Source organism: Pocillopora verrucosa, chromosome 2 (genome assembly GCF_036669915.1).
Source record: "Pocillopora verrucosa isolate sample1 chromosome 2, ASM3666991v2, whole genome shotgun sequence".
NCBI classification, from domain to species: Eukaryota; Metazoa; Cnidaria; class Anthozoa; order Scleractinia; family Pocilloporidae; genus Pocillopora; species Pocillopora verrucosa.
The window spans coordinates 19,553,955-19,571,912 of NC_089313.1; the positions used below are offsets into that span (position 1 = coordinate 19,553,955).

The following is a 17,958-nucleotide window of genomic DNA, read 5'->3' on the forward strand; positions in this document are numbered from 1 at the left end:
ACAATTTCAGAGCCCAGATCATAATTAGGATTGATAACTAGCCTGTCTACATAGGAAGGGTTTCTACAAAGGGAAGATAAAATAATAGTAAATAAAAAACAATGCACAGCATCACAATTTTAAATCAAATGACACTTTTTATTCTTTTTTTTTTGCATTACAATAATTGTACACTAGTAGGCATTGGCATAACTTATCAATAATCAATTGTAATAATAATAAAACTGCCATTTTTTTTATTGCAGGAGTAATTCTTAATTTGTTGATGGGTTACTAACCCCAGCAGACACAAGTTAGAAAGAGCAAATTGAAAATTACACTTTAAGAATGATGTTACATTATGAAAAGCAATAAATAGATAACATTCCTAAATGGTAATGTTTAATTTTTTATCTACATGTACCAATTTAAAGAATGCCTTCTGTAATATAACTTGCACTATGTTATTATTGATACAGTTATCCCACTTTTTACCCATTATCTCAGTATTTACACAGATAAACAATTTCTTTTTCAGCATGGATACTTGTATGTGTTCTGTTCTCTGTTTCAAACCTCCCACCAATTCCTCCTTTTTATTCATGTACTGTTCAATGACTGGTTCAAAAATCCCCATGAATCCTTGCTTTTGTGCATTGATTAGCATGAGGAACAAGTTGAGTAAACAAACCATTTAACATTTGGATAAACCTCTAAAGTTTCTTCAAGAGTTTCAATAATATTGCACTCCTACCCAAAGTACTGTCCAATCCCCCCCTATGTTACACAAAACAAAATTCAGTACTTCTAAAGAATTATCAATCCAATCTATCATCTATTCACATCTTATGGAACTAGGAAACTACAAAATGATTCACTCAAACTAACGCAATGAACTTGAGCAGTCCCCGTATTTAAATAAATGCATCTTGGGCTTGCATTAAGGAGGGGAACACTTATTTACAAATATTCAGAGAATTGTTTAGCATTTAACTTGCAGCTAATAACAGATTGTGCTTTGGATCACTACATATGAACCTTAATCCCACTTCTCAGACACAGAACTTGAGTTTACAATTCATCTGACTGAAGGTAATAACACATCCTGTACATAATCTTGCTTACTACATGTTTATGCCTAATCTAATTGCCAATATTAATGTCACTATATGGTAACAAGTCAATCCTTGTTATCAGAGGTCAATGAGTGTGGTCCATTTAATGCACAGGAGGTGCTGGAGGTTGAGGGCCAGGATCTCTCTGAAAATGATGAGAATAAAGATAAAAATTGCAACAATTGAAAAAAAAGAGAGAGAAAGATAACCCTTGGTGCCACATAAGAACCAAAATTCAATCCAGTTCCAATCTGTGCCTGTTTTCTTTTGAAGTATGATTTCAGTCGTCATAAGAACCAAATTACCAGACAGAGTGCACCCATTTTCTGATTTGGGGTAGAAAATCTCTCAAAATTATGTATATTCTTCAGCTAATAGAGGTGTAAAGGGATACCTGGGAAGTATGGGGTATTGACAACCAAAAAGTAATTGAACGCTAATACCACCTAACCTTAGACCCTGATCCTAGCAAATTTGGAAAATATATTTTAATCAATAACTTGAACAACTTGTAAAGACACATCAAAATATCTTTCCATTACAGATATAAAAACAGTAGTCTCCATTTGACCCCAAATTTGTCTGCGAACATGTGTTCCGAGATGCAAACAGTTTACTAAATGTCAAGCTCAAGGAGAAATGTAAGCTTCAAGGAACAGATGAAGTCCAAGGACAAAAATAGGAGCATCTTTTTCCCCCAAGGAAAATTTTTTTATGAACAGCTTACAGTGTGCTGCATGAGATACAAACTTTACAGTGTTCTCTAGTACAACCTTATGAACAAACATGCCCCTCCTGTAACAATAGCTAAACTCTCCCTTATCTTAGATGAAATTTTAAAATAATGCTTTCATCAGGGTGGACATGAAGGGAAAATCAATTGGGGTAAATTTTTTTGGTGTTGATTGATAGAGTATAATGCTAACTATTCAACTTACATCACTGCGACTTGGTTTCTCTGGACCTTGTCTCATACTCTGGGGTCTGAAAACAAGTAATCATGCCCCTTAGTAATGATAAAACAATTTACATTGATGCAAGTCTATCTTGTTTGCTTATAAACTGGATTTTTGTAGGTCAACCACCACTAATGATGCAATTTTTCTGCTTCTCACACATTGACTAAATGTAGCTGGAAGTAATGTAAAAATTACATTACTCTCATCATGCATTAAGACATAAAACCTGAAGTTATTACCTGAGTAGATACAAGACAAAAGCAATAATCAACCAGGCTATCATAATATAGAATGCAGTGTGACTGTCTCCTCCAGTATCATTTCCCTGTGGGCCTGGTACTGCGTGGCATACAAGAAAACCAAACTTAGAACAAAAATAAGTACTATGGATCACAAACTAATGATAAATTATAATTAATCATAAAATAGAACAACTAAATGAGAGGAGAAACAACTTATAGAAGCCAAATGAATATAGCTCCACTATAATTTTAAGTTGGGACCACTTAGTTGTTTGAATGGAAACTTAATGTTTCTCATCTGCATAATTACTAGGTAATTTGAGATATCTTCTAACTCATAGATACTTTGCGATATTGAAAAATTATACTTATATTTAAAAATTCTATTCGCACACGCACATCACGTGAGAGTTTAAAATTCCAACTAGGAAACATTTCCACTTTGTACGTTTAGTAACAATGGTTTTGCATATCAGTGGACAGATTCCTCAAATAGAAAATGTTTGGAAATGACCCTTGACTTCCAACTTTTTAGGAGACTTTATTTTCCATAAATAATTAATTTGCCTTGAAAAACACTAACGGCTTCAAATTGTTATCAGAAGAATTCAAAACAAATTGAAGCTCAAGGACGAATGATAAAGACAACAGCAATTCACTTGCTTCTTAGGGTTTGGGCACATAAATTTATCACAACTTTACGTTTTAAAACTTGTAGTTCACCGAATAATCATGACAAACACTGTTCCCTCGTTTGCTTGCTTGTACACCTTTATTCCGTGTATGTCAACGAGTGTTAAGAGCTACCAATTCGCAGATAAATCATCAAGCGACCAGACCTTTTCTGAAATCAATCGCCCTTGTCGAGATTCTAAAATACATTATTCATTCCCATATAGCCCAAGCAAGAAAAAAAGGATAACTTACATTCTTGCAAGCACTGGTTATCTGTACAATAACTCTGAGAGGATCTCAGCTGCAAAGATGAACCGGACATCTCAGCACACAAGATTTGACATACCTTGCGAACAAAATTTAACTCACGAGAAAGAAACATATTTACTAGATCAAGCTATAACAAAAAAAATAATTAGTACTTACCAAAGAAATAAGTCTTCGCATTGCACCTTCGTGGCTGCATATACACTCACATGGATCAAACGAATCGCCTCCACCACCGTCCATGTTTGACTTCAGCTTTCGAAAGAGAGTAGTAGTGATCGCTTGTTCTAGAAAAGTCTTTTAACGAAGCAAAGCGTTACTTGACGCTCCACGACCTTACAAATCAGAATAACGAACTGAATGACGAAATACCGGCGTTATTCTCCACACTGTTAGTCAGATCGCCACGATTGTATTAGGTAATAAGGTTTGCACGACTGAGTTCAGAAAGAGTATGCATCACGGTCGCGCCACGTACTGTTTTGGTAACAATCCCGGATGACGTCAATTACGCATGCATGAAAAGTCTCCCGACGTCTCAAACATAGGTGGAATTTTTGTCCTCTCTAAACAATTTATATCAACGGTTATTGCTAGCTGATTCAAAGCTTTCTAACCCACTCAGGAAAGCTCTCGTCGTACAATCCGTAAATCGGAATTTTAAAACCTTAACTATGGGTTTTAAACAGGCCTTCAACCTTGAAAGTTGTTGACTTCTTCCATAGCAACATTGTCACCCAGACACCTGCTTAAATAATTTACGATCCCAGCTGAGAAAACACCGCACCGATTACAAATATTGAATGGTTAGGAAGAACTTAGGTAGATGTAAGAAAGATGGATATTTCATTGTAATGAGATAATAAAAATTGGTAAATTTCGTTGTAAAACTGTCTGAACTGAGACAAAAAACAGCACCTTTTTCCTCTTCACTCAGTGAGAAAAGGATGAAAGAAAACAATACTGAAAAAAGTCACCCCAAGTTACAAAACAAATCCCTATAGGCTTGTCTCGCGCCCTTGAGGGAGAGGGGTTTCTCTGTAAGTATACTATACTATACTCGAGGGATATCATAAAACCCGCGGGACTGATTTTGAAAGATAAAAAGGGGATATTAAGAAAAATGAATAAATAATTCAATTCCTCTCCAGAAATAATGCTGCAACAGCTCTCTTGAAAGACCGGAAATACGAGGGGGAAGGGAATCATGTGCGATGAAAAATAGGCAAGAGAAATACACGATGCCAGAGGGCGACTCGAATATGGATCCAAAATCTTTCGGAATGGAACAAAGTCGATTTTAACATTCATGAAAAGTCAGGATATTCTTGATTAAACTAAAATGTTTCCGTTTTCCGCTTTGCTTTCTGAGAATTCCACAAATTTCACGTGACCTGAAATTTAAGATGGATTTTGGAATGATTTTATTCCACAGAGAGATGTATACTTCAAACATCAACGCTCCCACGATGATATATTTAATCATTGTTTTCTTGACGGTGTTCATTTTTCCAGGCACAGCTGCTGCTGAAAAATCCAAATTGTTCATCTCATCAGCTATAGGTAGCGACACGAAGTTTTGTGGAAACGAAAGTGTTCCCTGTCAAACTTTGGATTATGTCTACGAACTGTTGTCGCCTTCCGGGTTTAACGCGACAACTTTGCTGCTTGAAAAAGGAACGTACAGTCTTCGGAAGAGTATGGTTTTTACGAAAGTGGAAGATCTGAGCTTAATTGGGGTAAACAGTGATACGTTAGAGTCAAATAATCAAGCCAAAATCATATGCGAACCCAATGTGAGCGTGGCTTTCCTCTTAAGTGATAATATCACTCTTCAAGATCTGAAAATGGTCAGTTGTGGAGGATGGCATGAAAGTGCTATTTCGAAGCAAAACGCTGTAGTTATCAAGTTCAAGACCGCCGTTCACTTTGATTACTGTAGAAACATTTGGATGCGAAACGTGGACATAGTTGGTTCCAAAGGTCATGGGGCCAATTTTTACGAAATCGGTGGAGTGCTGAACGTGACAAACTGCGTGTTTGAGAATAACACAGTCAGCGCAGATACCTTACGGAACATATCAACGAGTAATAAACAAACCCTTGAGGTAGTTGGTTACATTAATTCTGTTGGTGGAGTTTTCGTGACTTTGAACAAGTACACTCGAAATCAGCCGTATTTTGTGAATGTCACGCGAGCTCGTCACGAATCTTACATACGAGGAAACAGTTACACATTCACAAACTGTAGCTTTATTGGAAACGGAATTTCTGGAGAAGTGGCCCCCAAGGACAATTTTCAAGGACACGCGTTGGATCAGCGAAGAGGTATCAGAGGAGGTGGTCTGGGAATATCTTTCGTCGGTAAAGCCAAAAGCAATAAGGTGCTTATTCAGAACTGTACATTTTTGGCCAACCAGGCATACTGGGGAGGGGGACTGCAGGCTGAGTTTTCTGAGCTCACTAGCAAAAACGTCTTCACCGTTCAGAGTAGCGTTTTTCAAAGTAACATCGGACATTCTGCTGGAGGTGGGGCTCGTGTAGGCCACTGGCGGGAAAAAGGTGTCTATGTTCCAAACAATAAAATTCGTTTCGTAGATTCTGTCTTCAGGGGCAACCAGGGAAATTGGGGAGGAGGTGTATCTGTGTATGGCTCCTCAATCTTCTGCAAATGCAAGCAAGATTTCAATAGCAGGAAAATTTTCAGTTTTCAGTCTTGCCACTGGTTTGCTAACAAGGCGATTGTGGGCTCGGCCATCGATACTTTTCTGTTTAATCAAAACAGAGAAAACATCGGTCCTGAAGTGCCTTTCCATGTAGAATTTGTAGACAGTCGAGTGGAGAACAACGCAATCGACATTCGGGAGGAAAATGTTCAGATCGGGGAAGGGGCGATTTATAACGTCGGTGTATCGATTGTCTTCCGAGGAAAAACGATCATTAAGAACAACACCTTTACTGCCCTTGCCTTAGATGGGGGAACATTAGAACTTTACGACGATGTCGAATTTGTTGAAAATATAGGAGTCCTTGGGGGAGCGATCGCAATGTACGGATATTCTCAAATAATATTGATGAACGAATCTCGGCTTCTGTTCAAGGAAAATTCTTGCACGGAAAAAGGAGGAGCTATGTTTATACAGACTCCTGGATCACCACGAATAAGCTACGGCTTAAGTAAAAATAATCCGAACATTTGCTTCTTTGCATACGAAGACGATCAAATAAGCTTCAACCAGTGGGACACGGAAGTTATTTTTCAACAGAATAATGCTCCAGATGATTCCTCAGGACATTCCGTTTTCGCCACTACTCTTAAGAAATGCCGCATGCAGGGAGAAACTCGTTTAAACAACTCAGTATTAGACTGGAAGTTTATAAGATTTCATCGAACAAAAGCAAATGGAAATACCAAAGAGATTGCCACAAGCCCTGTGGATATCATGTACAATGCGCAGGAGTGGCATGTTTCGCCTGGTGAGGTTTTTAGCCCCACTGTTCACCTTCGAGACGAGAAAAATAATTCTGTCAATGGTATCATAAAAATCCTGATGAATAAAAGCTCTAGCCAGCAGGAAGATAATTCATCTTCAGTTCATTTACAAACAGATTCGTCGCTTTTTCTTACCCATGGAAAGATCTCTTACCTCAAAGTTGGAGGACACATTGGAAGGAAATTCAATGTTGCTCTTCAACACATTGGACGACAAGTACTCAGGAAAGTCATACCGGTGCCTTTTCTTAAACCTTGCAATCCCGGATTCTATCCAAAAGATAGAAACTGCGTTTGTCAGGATAAATTGGATGGTATCTCGAGATGCGACAAAAACGGGAAGACTGTTTATCTTAAAGCCGGTTACTGGGGTGGTATGGTGGACGGAACGTTTTATACTCACCCTTGTCCACGAGGTTTCTGTAACTGTCCACGGGATAATGTGACTTTAATTGCACAAGACGAGTGTGTCTTTAATGTCGGGCAAATGTGCAGTAAAAGCAGAGAACCAGACAGTATTTTGTGTGGGAAATGTAAACCAGGACTCAGTGTAGTGTTTGGGCACTCAAACTGCTACAAATGTAGAAAATATTACTTTTTGGCGGTTATTCCAGTCTACTTGGTGGAAATTTTAATCTTTGTTAAGGTGGCAATGCTCCTGGATGTGGATTGGTTTTCCGGTTTTCTTAATGGCTTCTTGTATTCCTACCAAGTCATGTGGCAAATCGTTGGAGAGCGGTTCGTCTTCAGAGACCATTTCATGTTCTTCTTGATCAATTTTCTCAACTTTCGCCTTCGGATAAGAAGTCACTTCTGCTTCTCATCTAATCTGGATTATGCAGACAAGCTGTTCTTTAATCTGACCATTTCTGTCCTCACCTTGCTCGTGGTCGTCTTTCTGGCCAAATTAGTGGGAAAGTATCCAAATTGGTGTTTTAGTCGGAGAGTGAGGGGCCCTTTCCGTGCAATCTGTACCATCCTTGTCCTTTGTTACACTGGCATCACATCAGCATGCTTAGGCCTTCTGAACCCCGTGGTATTTGGCCACAAGACAGTGTTGTTCAGCAGTGGCAGCACGGAATTCTTCCAAGACAAGCACGCTATTTACGGAAGCATCGCCATTTTGTTTATGTTCTTTTTCGTAATCCCATTTCCACTCGTGCTGATGTGCCGGCCATTCTTCACACGTCTCCTCAAGCCGGTGTTCAACTTGAATCGCTTTAAACCACTCTTTGACGTGCTTCAGAGCTGTTTCAAAGACCAACATCGATCTTTTGCTGCTTTTTACCTCGTTTGTCGCCTGGTCGTGTTGGTAATTTCCATTTATGTCCCATCTGGTCCTGTAAAGAGGTCCCTACTAGAAGTCACCTGTATTACGGTTCTGTTTATCTTCACCTACGTGAAACCCTATAAGCGATCTGAGCAAGGAGGTGAGGCCGACCCAAAGTATGCTTGGGAAAACAAGTCAGATACCATCCTGCTCTTAAATCTCTCCTTAATGGCAGTTCTTGCTACGGCCACTGAAAACGATGACATCTCAAAGAGGCACAAAGCACAGTTGGAAATTGTTATTCAAGTCATGGCTTATGTTCCTATTGTTGCTTTGACATGGTACATTTATAGAAAGACCAGATCACGTTGTGCAGGTGTATTTTCCGGTGACCACCGCGATCCAGAGGGACCAGAAGTTACTGACACCCGCAATAACTGAAGAGCCGAAATAGCTCCTAAAACTGACTAGTGACTTTATGCAGGCATGAATTAGATTATTAATGTTTAATTGCCTGTGTAACAGAAATAGTAGTCATAAATGTGATGTACTAATGAAACAGTGTATTAGGGCAATGTTAAATTCAGCGTGGAAAACAATTCAAGATTGCTTTTTACTCCCGAATAACTCAACGGATCAAATTAAATTAAAGCTATGCAAAGCTGCAAGTTATTGCAAATCAGTCCGACGCACGCGTTGTAGGCGCCAATTTCCTGTTGAGTTTATTGGTCCCTTCTGCTATTTACCTTTGTTCTGATTGACTTTGGTGAATACTTTTGTGTATTACGGCAACTAATCAAAATGTGTCGTACTGAATCATCCATTGGTAAATATCAATATTGACACGCCTGTTAACGTCAAGGGAACATTTGCCAGTTTAAGTTAACTTTAGATCTCTAAGGTCTGATAACCCCTGAATAATGTTCGGCCTGAGGTTGCTGTGCATTGTTTTCAACGTTAAGTGAAGCTATAGGAACACTCTTGTGTTCTTAGATTAAACCAGTCCCAGAGACGATTTAAAAAATATGGTACAAGTTTAAATGACTGCTTATATCAGGGTGTTTCTTCAGCATATCCGCAACAAAGGCACTGAAATGTTTGATGCTGTCTATTCACTTAGTCAAAACGAATAACCTTCTAGTAGACATTTTCATAACTTTTAGAGTTAATGATATTTGAGAAACGTTTACTTCTTTTGATTGAAGCGTAAAATTAGTGGAAATATAGAAAATGTAGTTTACCGACTGCCTCTGGTTATAGAAATAAAGGAAGCTGTCCAGTTGTAATACAGCAATTTAAAAGAAGGCTAACTTTTTTATCTTTAAGAGAGAAAAATATATTCGTGTCCATTATTTATTTGGAGTTAAAGTATCGAGGGATAAAAACTCTCACGTCAACTATGTGAAAAGAGTTCGAATAACTACAGAATCCTGTCATAAAACCGAGGTTAGCTCCCGGCTTTTTCTAAATTCAGAAATTTTAGATAATGTCCTTCTTGGCATTGTATTCATTGCAGCTCGTTCGGTTATTCCTGTCAAGTTATTAATCGAAGTTGACGGCTTTTCCGTTGAATTCGCCCCACGCTTTTGACTTTTCTGAGGCTTTTACTTCCTTCGAATTGACGTCTAAATAATGTTGAGTACACATCTGGATCATCTCCGCGAGGACCCGGCTCAAAGACATTCTTGCGTAATAGCTTTGGGATATTTCCCGCTGGCTTATATAAAGCCACTACGTACAAAGGTCCTGAAGGTGCAGCGGAACTTCTAGCGCAACCAATTCCAAGTTCTTGTGTGCCTTTCCACACAACCTGTGAGTCAAAATTAACAACATCCTTGAACAAGATTACACAAAACATAGTCTTTACAACGTGAAAGCTAAAAAGTATTAAATTTCCCTTCTATCACAATCAACGATTAATGAATATTAAAGCTATTTTCAGCCGAATGTCAAGCTTCATCCCGAGCCGCAATGCTTTTGCTCTACTTCGCTCTTTGATTGATCCGGAATTTTCACTCTTAACCAATTCCATCGAAAACTAAAATCAATGGTGACTTGGTCACTCGCGTTTTCTCTCCCTTCTGGCAGTTTGCTTGTTTTTCACGCGATCACTCTGGCTCCTCGTGAAATTTAACTTTACTCTTATAAACCCTCGCGATTAAGTTTCCTTTTGTTTCGAAATACAATCTTCTTCAAATTATCATGCTACCAGAAATTATTCAAAGAACGTTGTAAATATGCTGATTGTTTAACCTGTGTGAAAGTGTCAGTGTCTGCGTTGAGTCTTGGATCAGAGTAGCTGTAATTGTTAGCCTGGCTGTACCACAAGTTTGTTGCGATTTCTCCGGCATCCTCACATGCCATGGAACCTTTATGATGGGAGAGGGAAGTTAAATGAATCACATAAAGCACAATTTTTCTCAGCCATTCATAACACGATTTTGAAGGAACTATTTTTGCAGCAGCATGATATAGATGGTAAACAACATTTCAATGATTGGTTATGATTTTCTTTACGCTTCAGGGGCCTAATTCTTATTAATATTTTTGAAAACTACCTTACCACGTGCAATGTTACGTTTTCCTGTTCTTACAAACATAGGCCACCCTGAATATCGGTGTGTTTTATTAACAAAGGAACGTTAGATAAATTTGCATATAAAAGAGTTTAAAATCCAAGATGTCACTTAAATGAGAAACGCCTCTGAGATATTAAATCGGAGTGTGCATGCATGGCATGCAGCTGCAGCAGCATGCCTATCAAAGATTATCATGTCATTCCTTGGAGTATCGTATGAATTTTTTGTCATATACCTGCCAGTTTTGCCAAGTTTTGACCTAAGTCCATAGCTGAATCTTTTCTTGCAGAGAGCGAGCTCTGTGTCGCTAAGTTTTGTGCAAGAGCTTGTGCCTCTGCAGCTAGGCCTTCTGACCAGTTCAGAGCAGGAGAATGGTGCACTGCGCGGTATTTGTTGTGAGCCAGCAATGCTCGGTGCGGTAATACATTTATTGTAGTTTCTGAACAGGAAGTAAAGCAATAAGTCGAGAATTTAAATAATCGACAGCGTATATCATGCACAAATCTTTACTGGTTGTGTGGTTTTTCTAAGAAACATTTCAGCTGAGATACGCACAGCTTCCCGCTTCAAACCTCTTCATCACTTAAAATTCAAATTAATTAAACTTGGAAACGTACCTTGTGCTTTGTTGCCGAATCCAACAACTAAGAAAAGAAAAAAATTGAATATCGCATCAATTTCACTGGTCACTTCGATTAAACTTTTTCATGGCATACGGGACGCTGATAACAAGGAACGAAAAAAGACCGAACTGATCTTATCTTGTAGGATGGACATGATGCTAATAGCAATCATGATCTACTATACGTAGGTTGGCTTTTAAATGTATTACTTCTTTTCACTGCAGTTACATTACTCACCACAAAATATCACAAGAAGCACCACAGCACCCAGCCAGCTTTCCCTAAGCATATCTTCCTCGTTTATTTGTGAAAAGAACAACCTGTTGTAAAACATTTGAGAAAGTCACTTTGTTTTGAAGTGTTGCGAAAAGGGCATGTTTTGACATGTTATGAACCTAGTCAGTTGATCTTGCTGTTTCTGAGAGTCAGCTAGTAAAGCATTTGGCAGCGAAATCCGGAGTTGTAGGGGCTGTGGTAACATTTTTCTCACTGTTAGCTCAAAATTTTAACTTTTTTTTCCTTAGCTTTTCCTTTCATGGTGGTATTTGTTAGCTTCACAGGAAAGTTATAGTCGAACTCTGGTAATCTCCCTTTTGACAGTGATCCTATTATGTTAATTTTAGCATAAGTTGTTGATTCCGTTTCAACTCAACAAGGGTGGTTTTGAACAAAGGTGATTAGATCGGTTGTCGGATAACGAGGTCCTGAACTTGTACTTTCTAGATCTGTTTAATATGGACGAGGAACCTCGAACATGGGCTTTGCCAGGTCAGTTCTAGGGTGCAGCACATAAGGCCACTGGTAACCGCTTTCAAATTAATTCAATCATAACCGAAAGGGAAAGGTAAATATTTTGTAACCAGTTAAAGGAACGGTTAACGATCAGGTAAGATTCAAGGAAGAGCGATCTTAAAAGCAAACATGTCTAGCCGGAACCTGTTGTCATTTAGATTCAGTCAACCAATTAAACTTACGACGTTAATTTTCAACAGTTAGTTAAAACGAGCGCCAATTCTACACACAAATAAAAGCGATAATACGAACTTCAATTTTCTTTTCACACTAAGACGAACAACAATCCATCGAGATTCTTCTCTCGAAATGTTCACGACAGTAAACGCAAAACACAGAAATCTTTGAACTCATTAGAATCGTAAGCTTAGTGTAGCAAGAAAAACTGTCGAGACGAGTTTCATTTGCTCAAAATAAAAGTAACTAAAACAAAGTTTTGTTTAACTTACCTCTAAATGATTATGAGTGGAAAGGAAACACTCTATTGAAAGAATTTATGCCATTTTGGCGGCCCGTGAGGGCTAAATTGTTACGGGCAAACCTGAGGCTTAACTAATTAACTATGGAAATGAGATCATCAATTTATTATCAAGGATTCTCTGCACACAGAACTGAGAAAAACCAAATCACTGAACCATGTTTGTTCAGTCTTCTGAAACCTTCTTACGGTTCATTTGTATGTGGAAAAAATGGTCATTAAACTTGACACTTGTTAGTTAGTTTTATTTTATTGGTTATCTTCCGTTAAATTTTTTTTTGCATATATCGCACGTCTTAGGAGAAAATTTGATCTCTAAAAGGGCACATTACTCTTATGTACGACTTATATCCTGAATTTTGATGCACTTTACCATCCACCACACACGTTGAATTAGCGCCGCAGACTCACCCGCTACCCGCGGAGCTCCATACCTTGGGAGAAACGAAGCTCCACTTTCTTATGTCTAGATATTTTAAATCAATAGCTGTACTGACACATTCACTGATGTCTGTGTCATTAGAAAGAATTGATTGGTTAGGACAAATATATTCAGGGAAAAATTATCTTAAAAGCGCAATGCTTGAATATTTTGATTAGAGAACCGTCTGTAAGTGGAAAAAAAACCTGGGAATATTACTTTGGTTTGGTAGACAAACAATTGAAAGACAAGAAGAATTGAATGGAGTAAGACGGGGAGTGTACAAACTTGAAAATAATCTGCCAATTTTTTGAGATTTGTTAACCATGACTTAGCTCTCTCGGAGACTCTTTTCCCATTTTATGAGTGCGTCTCCTGAAAGGATGTAAGAAACTGTTACATTTGAGCGTAACATTTGCAGAAAAAATACATGGCAAAATTGAAATATGTTTTAAATTTCTTGTCCCATAAATATGAAATTAAGGATAATATAAATAAAACGTAACTTGGCCAAGAGCAGAGGGTGAGGAATTCAATTTATGCTGTTTTCCATGGTCGTCACCCCTGTCTCCCTAGTCGGTATTAACTTGCGGTTCTATCTAGCGCACAGCTCTAAATGTATTTTTTTAGTTTAAACTATTGCTTTTCTGGACATTTTGGCAAACTAGACTGAGTTGGAATTGAAGTAAAATCAGTCAAGATGTTAAATTTGAATTTTAGTCTTTTAAGTGATGCTAGATTTATTATTCTTTAGACAAATGAAAACGATCGTTGTCCACCAATACTCTTTTATTTACCAATCAACGCCGTCAGAAGAATTTAGATTTGGATACAATAATAAAACGTGTTTTCTCTCATAACAAGTTTTAGCCCTATGTATATTAGCCTTGAGCTTCCTTATGGCAAATTAATGATACCGTGCTCTGACAAGTAGTGTTGTTTGACCAGGCAAACTGAACGTTGGTTATTACACATGTGTAACTAAAACAGCTGCTTCAAATTAAGTTATGTACGAAGTTAAATGATACTACACTTATCTTCATGATGTATGGAGTTAATGTACAAATTATTGTTCTGCAACATTGAGTTCAGCTTGCCAATTGAAAAGATTGGTCATTCGGCCCCGTCTGGAGAAGGTGAGGTTATCTGGTATTTGACTTCCAAGTGAACAAAGATCTTTTTATTTGCTGACACTCCCTCTGTTTCACTAGAGACTACGAAATAATTAGCTAGATAGTAATCTTATAATCGTCTCTTTGGCTTCGCAACAACGTGTAACTGCGTAGCTATTGTGGTTTGTTCTTGCGCCGGATTAATGTCTTGAGGTATGAGGGACTGAGCTGCACTCCTAGCTTGACCTTGACCTTGACCTTTACTTTGACCCTGACCTTGACCTTTCGCTTGACTTTGTTCCTGGACTTGACCTGATGTAACAATTTTCCCGCCACCGACCAGACTACTCACTAAAGAAGCAATGGCCTTGGGAGGCAGTGAGGCCGCCGCCTCTGCCACAGATGCAGCAATCTTTGCAGGAGAAGTCTTCACTTGCGGCTGTTTTTGAGTTTGCTGCTGCTGCTGCTGCTGTTGTTGTTGTAGCTGCTTTTGCGAAGGTGCATCTTTCGCGGGAGCAGCGTCATCTTCAGCCTTATGCACTACCACTTGCGGTTTCTGTTGAGACGGAGTGACTTGTGGCTTTGGGCTACTCTCAGATTTGCTTCCTTCAGTGGCACCGCTGTTAACAGCGGGCTTCGCGTCATTTACATCTCCCTCACTACTAACTTTATGCGTTGCCGGGCTTCCCTCGCTTGACGGTTTCTTCTGAAACTCCTCCCCATCCTCTTGCTTCATTTCGTCATTGAGCGATTCAGAATCTTCACCTTTTTCTTGCTGGAATTTCTGTCCCTGAAATTCTATTTTTTCATCATTCGCCATATTCTGGAAGTCAGGATGTCCGTCAGGCTTGTTGTACTGTGGCGGCATATCTGTGTTCTCACCATTCATGTTGTTCATTTCCACTGACCGGAAGTGACTGTAATCTGAATCGTGGATGGTGTACTCTGGCCAAGAGTTTGCGTCATACAAGTAAGCATTTGGATCATAGCCAGTGTTTAAGTTCTGCGGTTGTCCAGCTGACTGATCCTGGGGAGTATGCGCACTGCTACTACTGATCTTGGCTTTAATAGCAGCATTAGCTCCTGGAGGCATTCCATTGGGTAAAGCTGCCATGTTGGAGATCTTTAATGCTGAGTCATCATCAATTCCTTGATCTGCTAGTAGAGCTGAAAATAACAACACAGAATCTGTGCCATAACAGACGCCTCTTTTCCATATCAGATTAATAAATTAAACTTCACTTAGTTTGCCAGAGTGAACTGACTATCTAAGAACTCATCTAACAGGACCCAATATACTCTGTATGCAACCTTACTTTACCCAGTACCTAAGAACTCTGACGTCAGTAACGAATTAGGGGTGAAAAGGTGTCATACAACATGTTTGCCACATCATAAGATTAAAAAGAAAAAATTATGTGATCTCTGAATCCTTCAAGAATATTAATTTTGTTGCCCCTGGAGTTGATGACGGACTCTTCGATTGGAAGACGTGATTAGTAATGGTGATAGGGCCGAGTGGAGCCCAGTTCGGTCCGTAATCATATAAGTGATTAACAAAATCGGATTAATCAAAACGATGACAAAATTTGAGAAAGAAACTAGACGTCGGTTGTACGTTTTCATAAAAAATCAACAGCCAACTCGGCGAAATGCGAGACAACAGCGCGCACAAATGACGCGTTCTTTCCACTTACACAGGCATGACGTGTTAACTGTCCCTTTAACTGTCCTATTACACCGTCCAATTACAAGCATGACGTGTACACTGCCCTATTAGTGCTCAAATCAGGCTGGTGATAAATAATTACGTTCGAGAATTTTGTCATAGTTTTGATTAACCTGAAATTTTCCCTCATAACATACATACATTATCTACCAAACAGGTGATGTTTCATCTCGATATGACACCAAATTCTCCTCAGTAGTTTTTTAAGGAAAAGAGAAGCAACGACAAAGGAGAAGTACTAAAAAGATCTTGGAAGTTTAAGTCAAACTAAGGGTGTGAACTTCATTCACTTTCGATTTCAAGATTCTTCTTCTCAAATTAGAAAAAAAAAAAGCAGTTTGTTGTATATTACCCGTCTCGGCTGCCATTTCGTTGTTGATATACTGCTTGTTATAGTTCTGCAGCTGGTTTAGTTCTTCCGTTTCACTGGGTTGTAAACTCTCCGGGTTTTGCATCGCTGTAAATTTGTCAAAATAAGGCTACGATAACATAACGGTATTTCATTGGTTTTCTTTTCATTGGCTTTACGGTCAGTCCAGAAAACTCGTGCCACCCTCTCAACCGAGCAGACACAACACTAAAACCCATTACGATTTGTCACTCGCGTTTCTCCGCAGTTTGCAGTTTGCTTGTTTTAACTCCGAGTCCTCATTGGCTCAATGTACTGACTGGTAGTTGTGATTTATTTCGAAATGCGCTCTAAAGGGGAAGTTAAATTCAGTTTCCTCGTTAAATGGTTGTCAACTCATTAAAATGAAATCGGTAAACTTATCAGACCAAAGGGATAGAAAACTGTGGATAAAGCGGAGAAAATTTGGAGCATACATTTCAGTAAAGAACTTGATATCTAAGCCACGTGATATGGATGTTTGAACAGTACAGGTAACAATTCTTTTTACCCGCAACTTGATCATTTGTAGGCTGCACTGCGTTTTTCTTTTCGCCAGTGAGACTCCTTTGATGAGCAGCATGGGCTAACAGAGTTAAACAAAGAGATGATGTAAGAGGGATATAACGACCAAAATTTTAAAAACAAGATATAAATACAATTATAAATAAAATGCGTACAAATTTTTCAAGATGACCAACCTTTCATGTGTCCATTATGCCGTAACTTCTTAAGTAACTTCGTTTTCGTAGCCTTTTTAGAATCCACGCCTATGAAAAGAAAAAACTGTAGACCCTGAAAAGTCGCAAATAAACTATTTGTCATGTTTGACTGGTCATTAATCATACTTAGAAAACAAGCAAAGCTTTGTCAGCCGATCAGAACATCTAATTAAGACTTCTAAACCTAAATGCGGTGTTTTACAAGAAGAGAGGGTTATTAAAGATTGTTTAGAGTAATTCCTTAATAGCTGCATCTGCTCCTGGTTTGCGCTTTTAACAGCTTTACGCGATTGCCATTTCAATGTAACAAAATGTTAGCAACTGACGCTGCAGATATGATTAGGAAAAGACCCATATTCTTAACTTGGGATTTGCTTGTAACTTGAATTAATCGAACGATGATTGACGGTTGGGTCAGCAACGTAAATAGAATATCAAGAACGAAAACACCCATGACTTGTATTGATAAAGAATGTTGGCTACCCGTGGAAGACACTGGCTGGTCCCACCTCCAGGGAATGACGAGCCACAAGATCTGAAAAACACTCCGTGTACTGTTACAAGACGTAGTGGGCGAATACTTACATTGGAGACTTAAAACCGCTGCCAGGAAGACGACTGAAACAATCTTCCAATCTGTTCGCATCTTTCTTTCTTTCGAGAAGAAAGAAAGAAAAAAGATAAATGTTTTTAGAGGTGCGAACAGCCAGAAATCACTTATTCGTGTCCATAATAAACAAAGCCTGACAAAAATGATATAATGAACATAGTACCAGGTTGTATAAAAAATTTATCAAAGGAGTTCAACTTTACGCTTGATTTATTCCTTTGTTCTTGGTTTAGTGCTAATTTGCACCGCCATAACAATCCGTGTCGCCACCAGCTCTTTGGGTTATTAGGTTAAAATGCTTCGCAGCTCTGCAAATACGAGAATTTATGAGAAGAATTTGTGTAAACACGCTTAATCACGTCTAGACACGCGTGATCATGAGTTCTGCTTTTTAGAATTCACGTGGGTGGACACCTCTCTCATTCTACTGTTGGTTTAGTTTTTCAGTGTCTCTCAACAAGTGAATCCTTGAATCAGTCACAGGTGAAGTCGTGTCTTGATTCT

At 38.7% G+C, this 17,958-nt stretch overlaps 4 protein-coding genes across 4 annotated transcripts; 1 reads left to right on the plus strand and 3 right to left on the minus strand.

Moving 5' to 3' along the window:
• Positions 1-91: 91 nt before the first annotated feature.
• On the minus strand, positions 92-3,703 carry LOC131790680 (small integral membrane protein 14). Its single transcript, XM_059107923.2, has 5 exons — positions 3,397-3,703; positions 3,223-3,271; positions 2,293-2,392; positions 2,033-2,078; positions 92-1,239 (listed from the first exon to the last, which is right to left on the minus strand). Exons 1-5 carry the CDS (start codon positions 3,478-3,480, stop codon positions 1,198-1,200), a joined length of 321 nt encoding a protein of 106 aa, XP_058963906.1. The 5' UTR covers positions 3,481-3,703; the 3' UTR covers positions 92-1,197.
• A 971-nt stretch (positions 3,704-4,674) lies between these two features.
• On the plus strand, positions 4,675-8,580 carry LOC131790743 (uncharacterized). The gene has a single exon (XM_066162579.1). The coding sequence runs from the start codon at positions 4,677-4,679 to the stop codon at positions 8,439-8,441; it is 3,765 nt and encodes a 1,254-aa protein (XP_066018676.1). The 5' UTR covers positions 4,675-4,676; the 3' UTR covers positions 8,442-8,580.
• Positions 8,581-9,236: 656 nt separating this feature from the next.
• On the minus strand, positions 9,237-12,552 carry LOC131790752 (Golgi-associated plant pathogenesis-related protein 1). The gene is made up of 6 exons (XM_059108019.2): positions 12,444-12,552; positions 11,440-11,522; positions 11,197-11,223; positions 10,815-11,018; positions 10,254-10,369; positions 9,237-9,810 (listed from the first exon to the last, which is right to left on the minus strand). The coding sequence occupies exons 2-6, from the start codon at positions 11,489-11,491 to the stop codon at positions 9,535-9,537; spliced, it is 675 nt and encodes a 224-aa protein (XP_058964002.1). The 5' UTR covers positions 11,492-11,522; positions 12,444-12,552; the 3' UTR covers positions 9,237-9,534.
• Positions 12,553-13,670: 1,118 nt separating this feature from the next.
• Positions 13,671-17,568, minus strand: LOC131790748 (mastermind-like protein 2). Its single transcript, XM_059108015.2, has 5 exons — positions 17,430-17,568; positions 16,824-16,892; positions 16,634-16,708; positions 16,087-16,191; positions 13,671-15,172 (listed from the first exon to the last, which is right to left on the minus strand). Exons 1-5 carry the CDS (start codon positions 17,488-17,490, stop codon positions 14,136-14,138), a joined length of 1,347 nt encoding a protein of 448 aa, XP_058963998.2. The 5' UTR covers positions 17,491-17,568; the 3' UTR covers positions 13,671-14,135.
• Between the last annotated feature and the right edge of the window lie 390 nt (positions 17,569-17,958).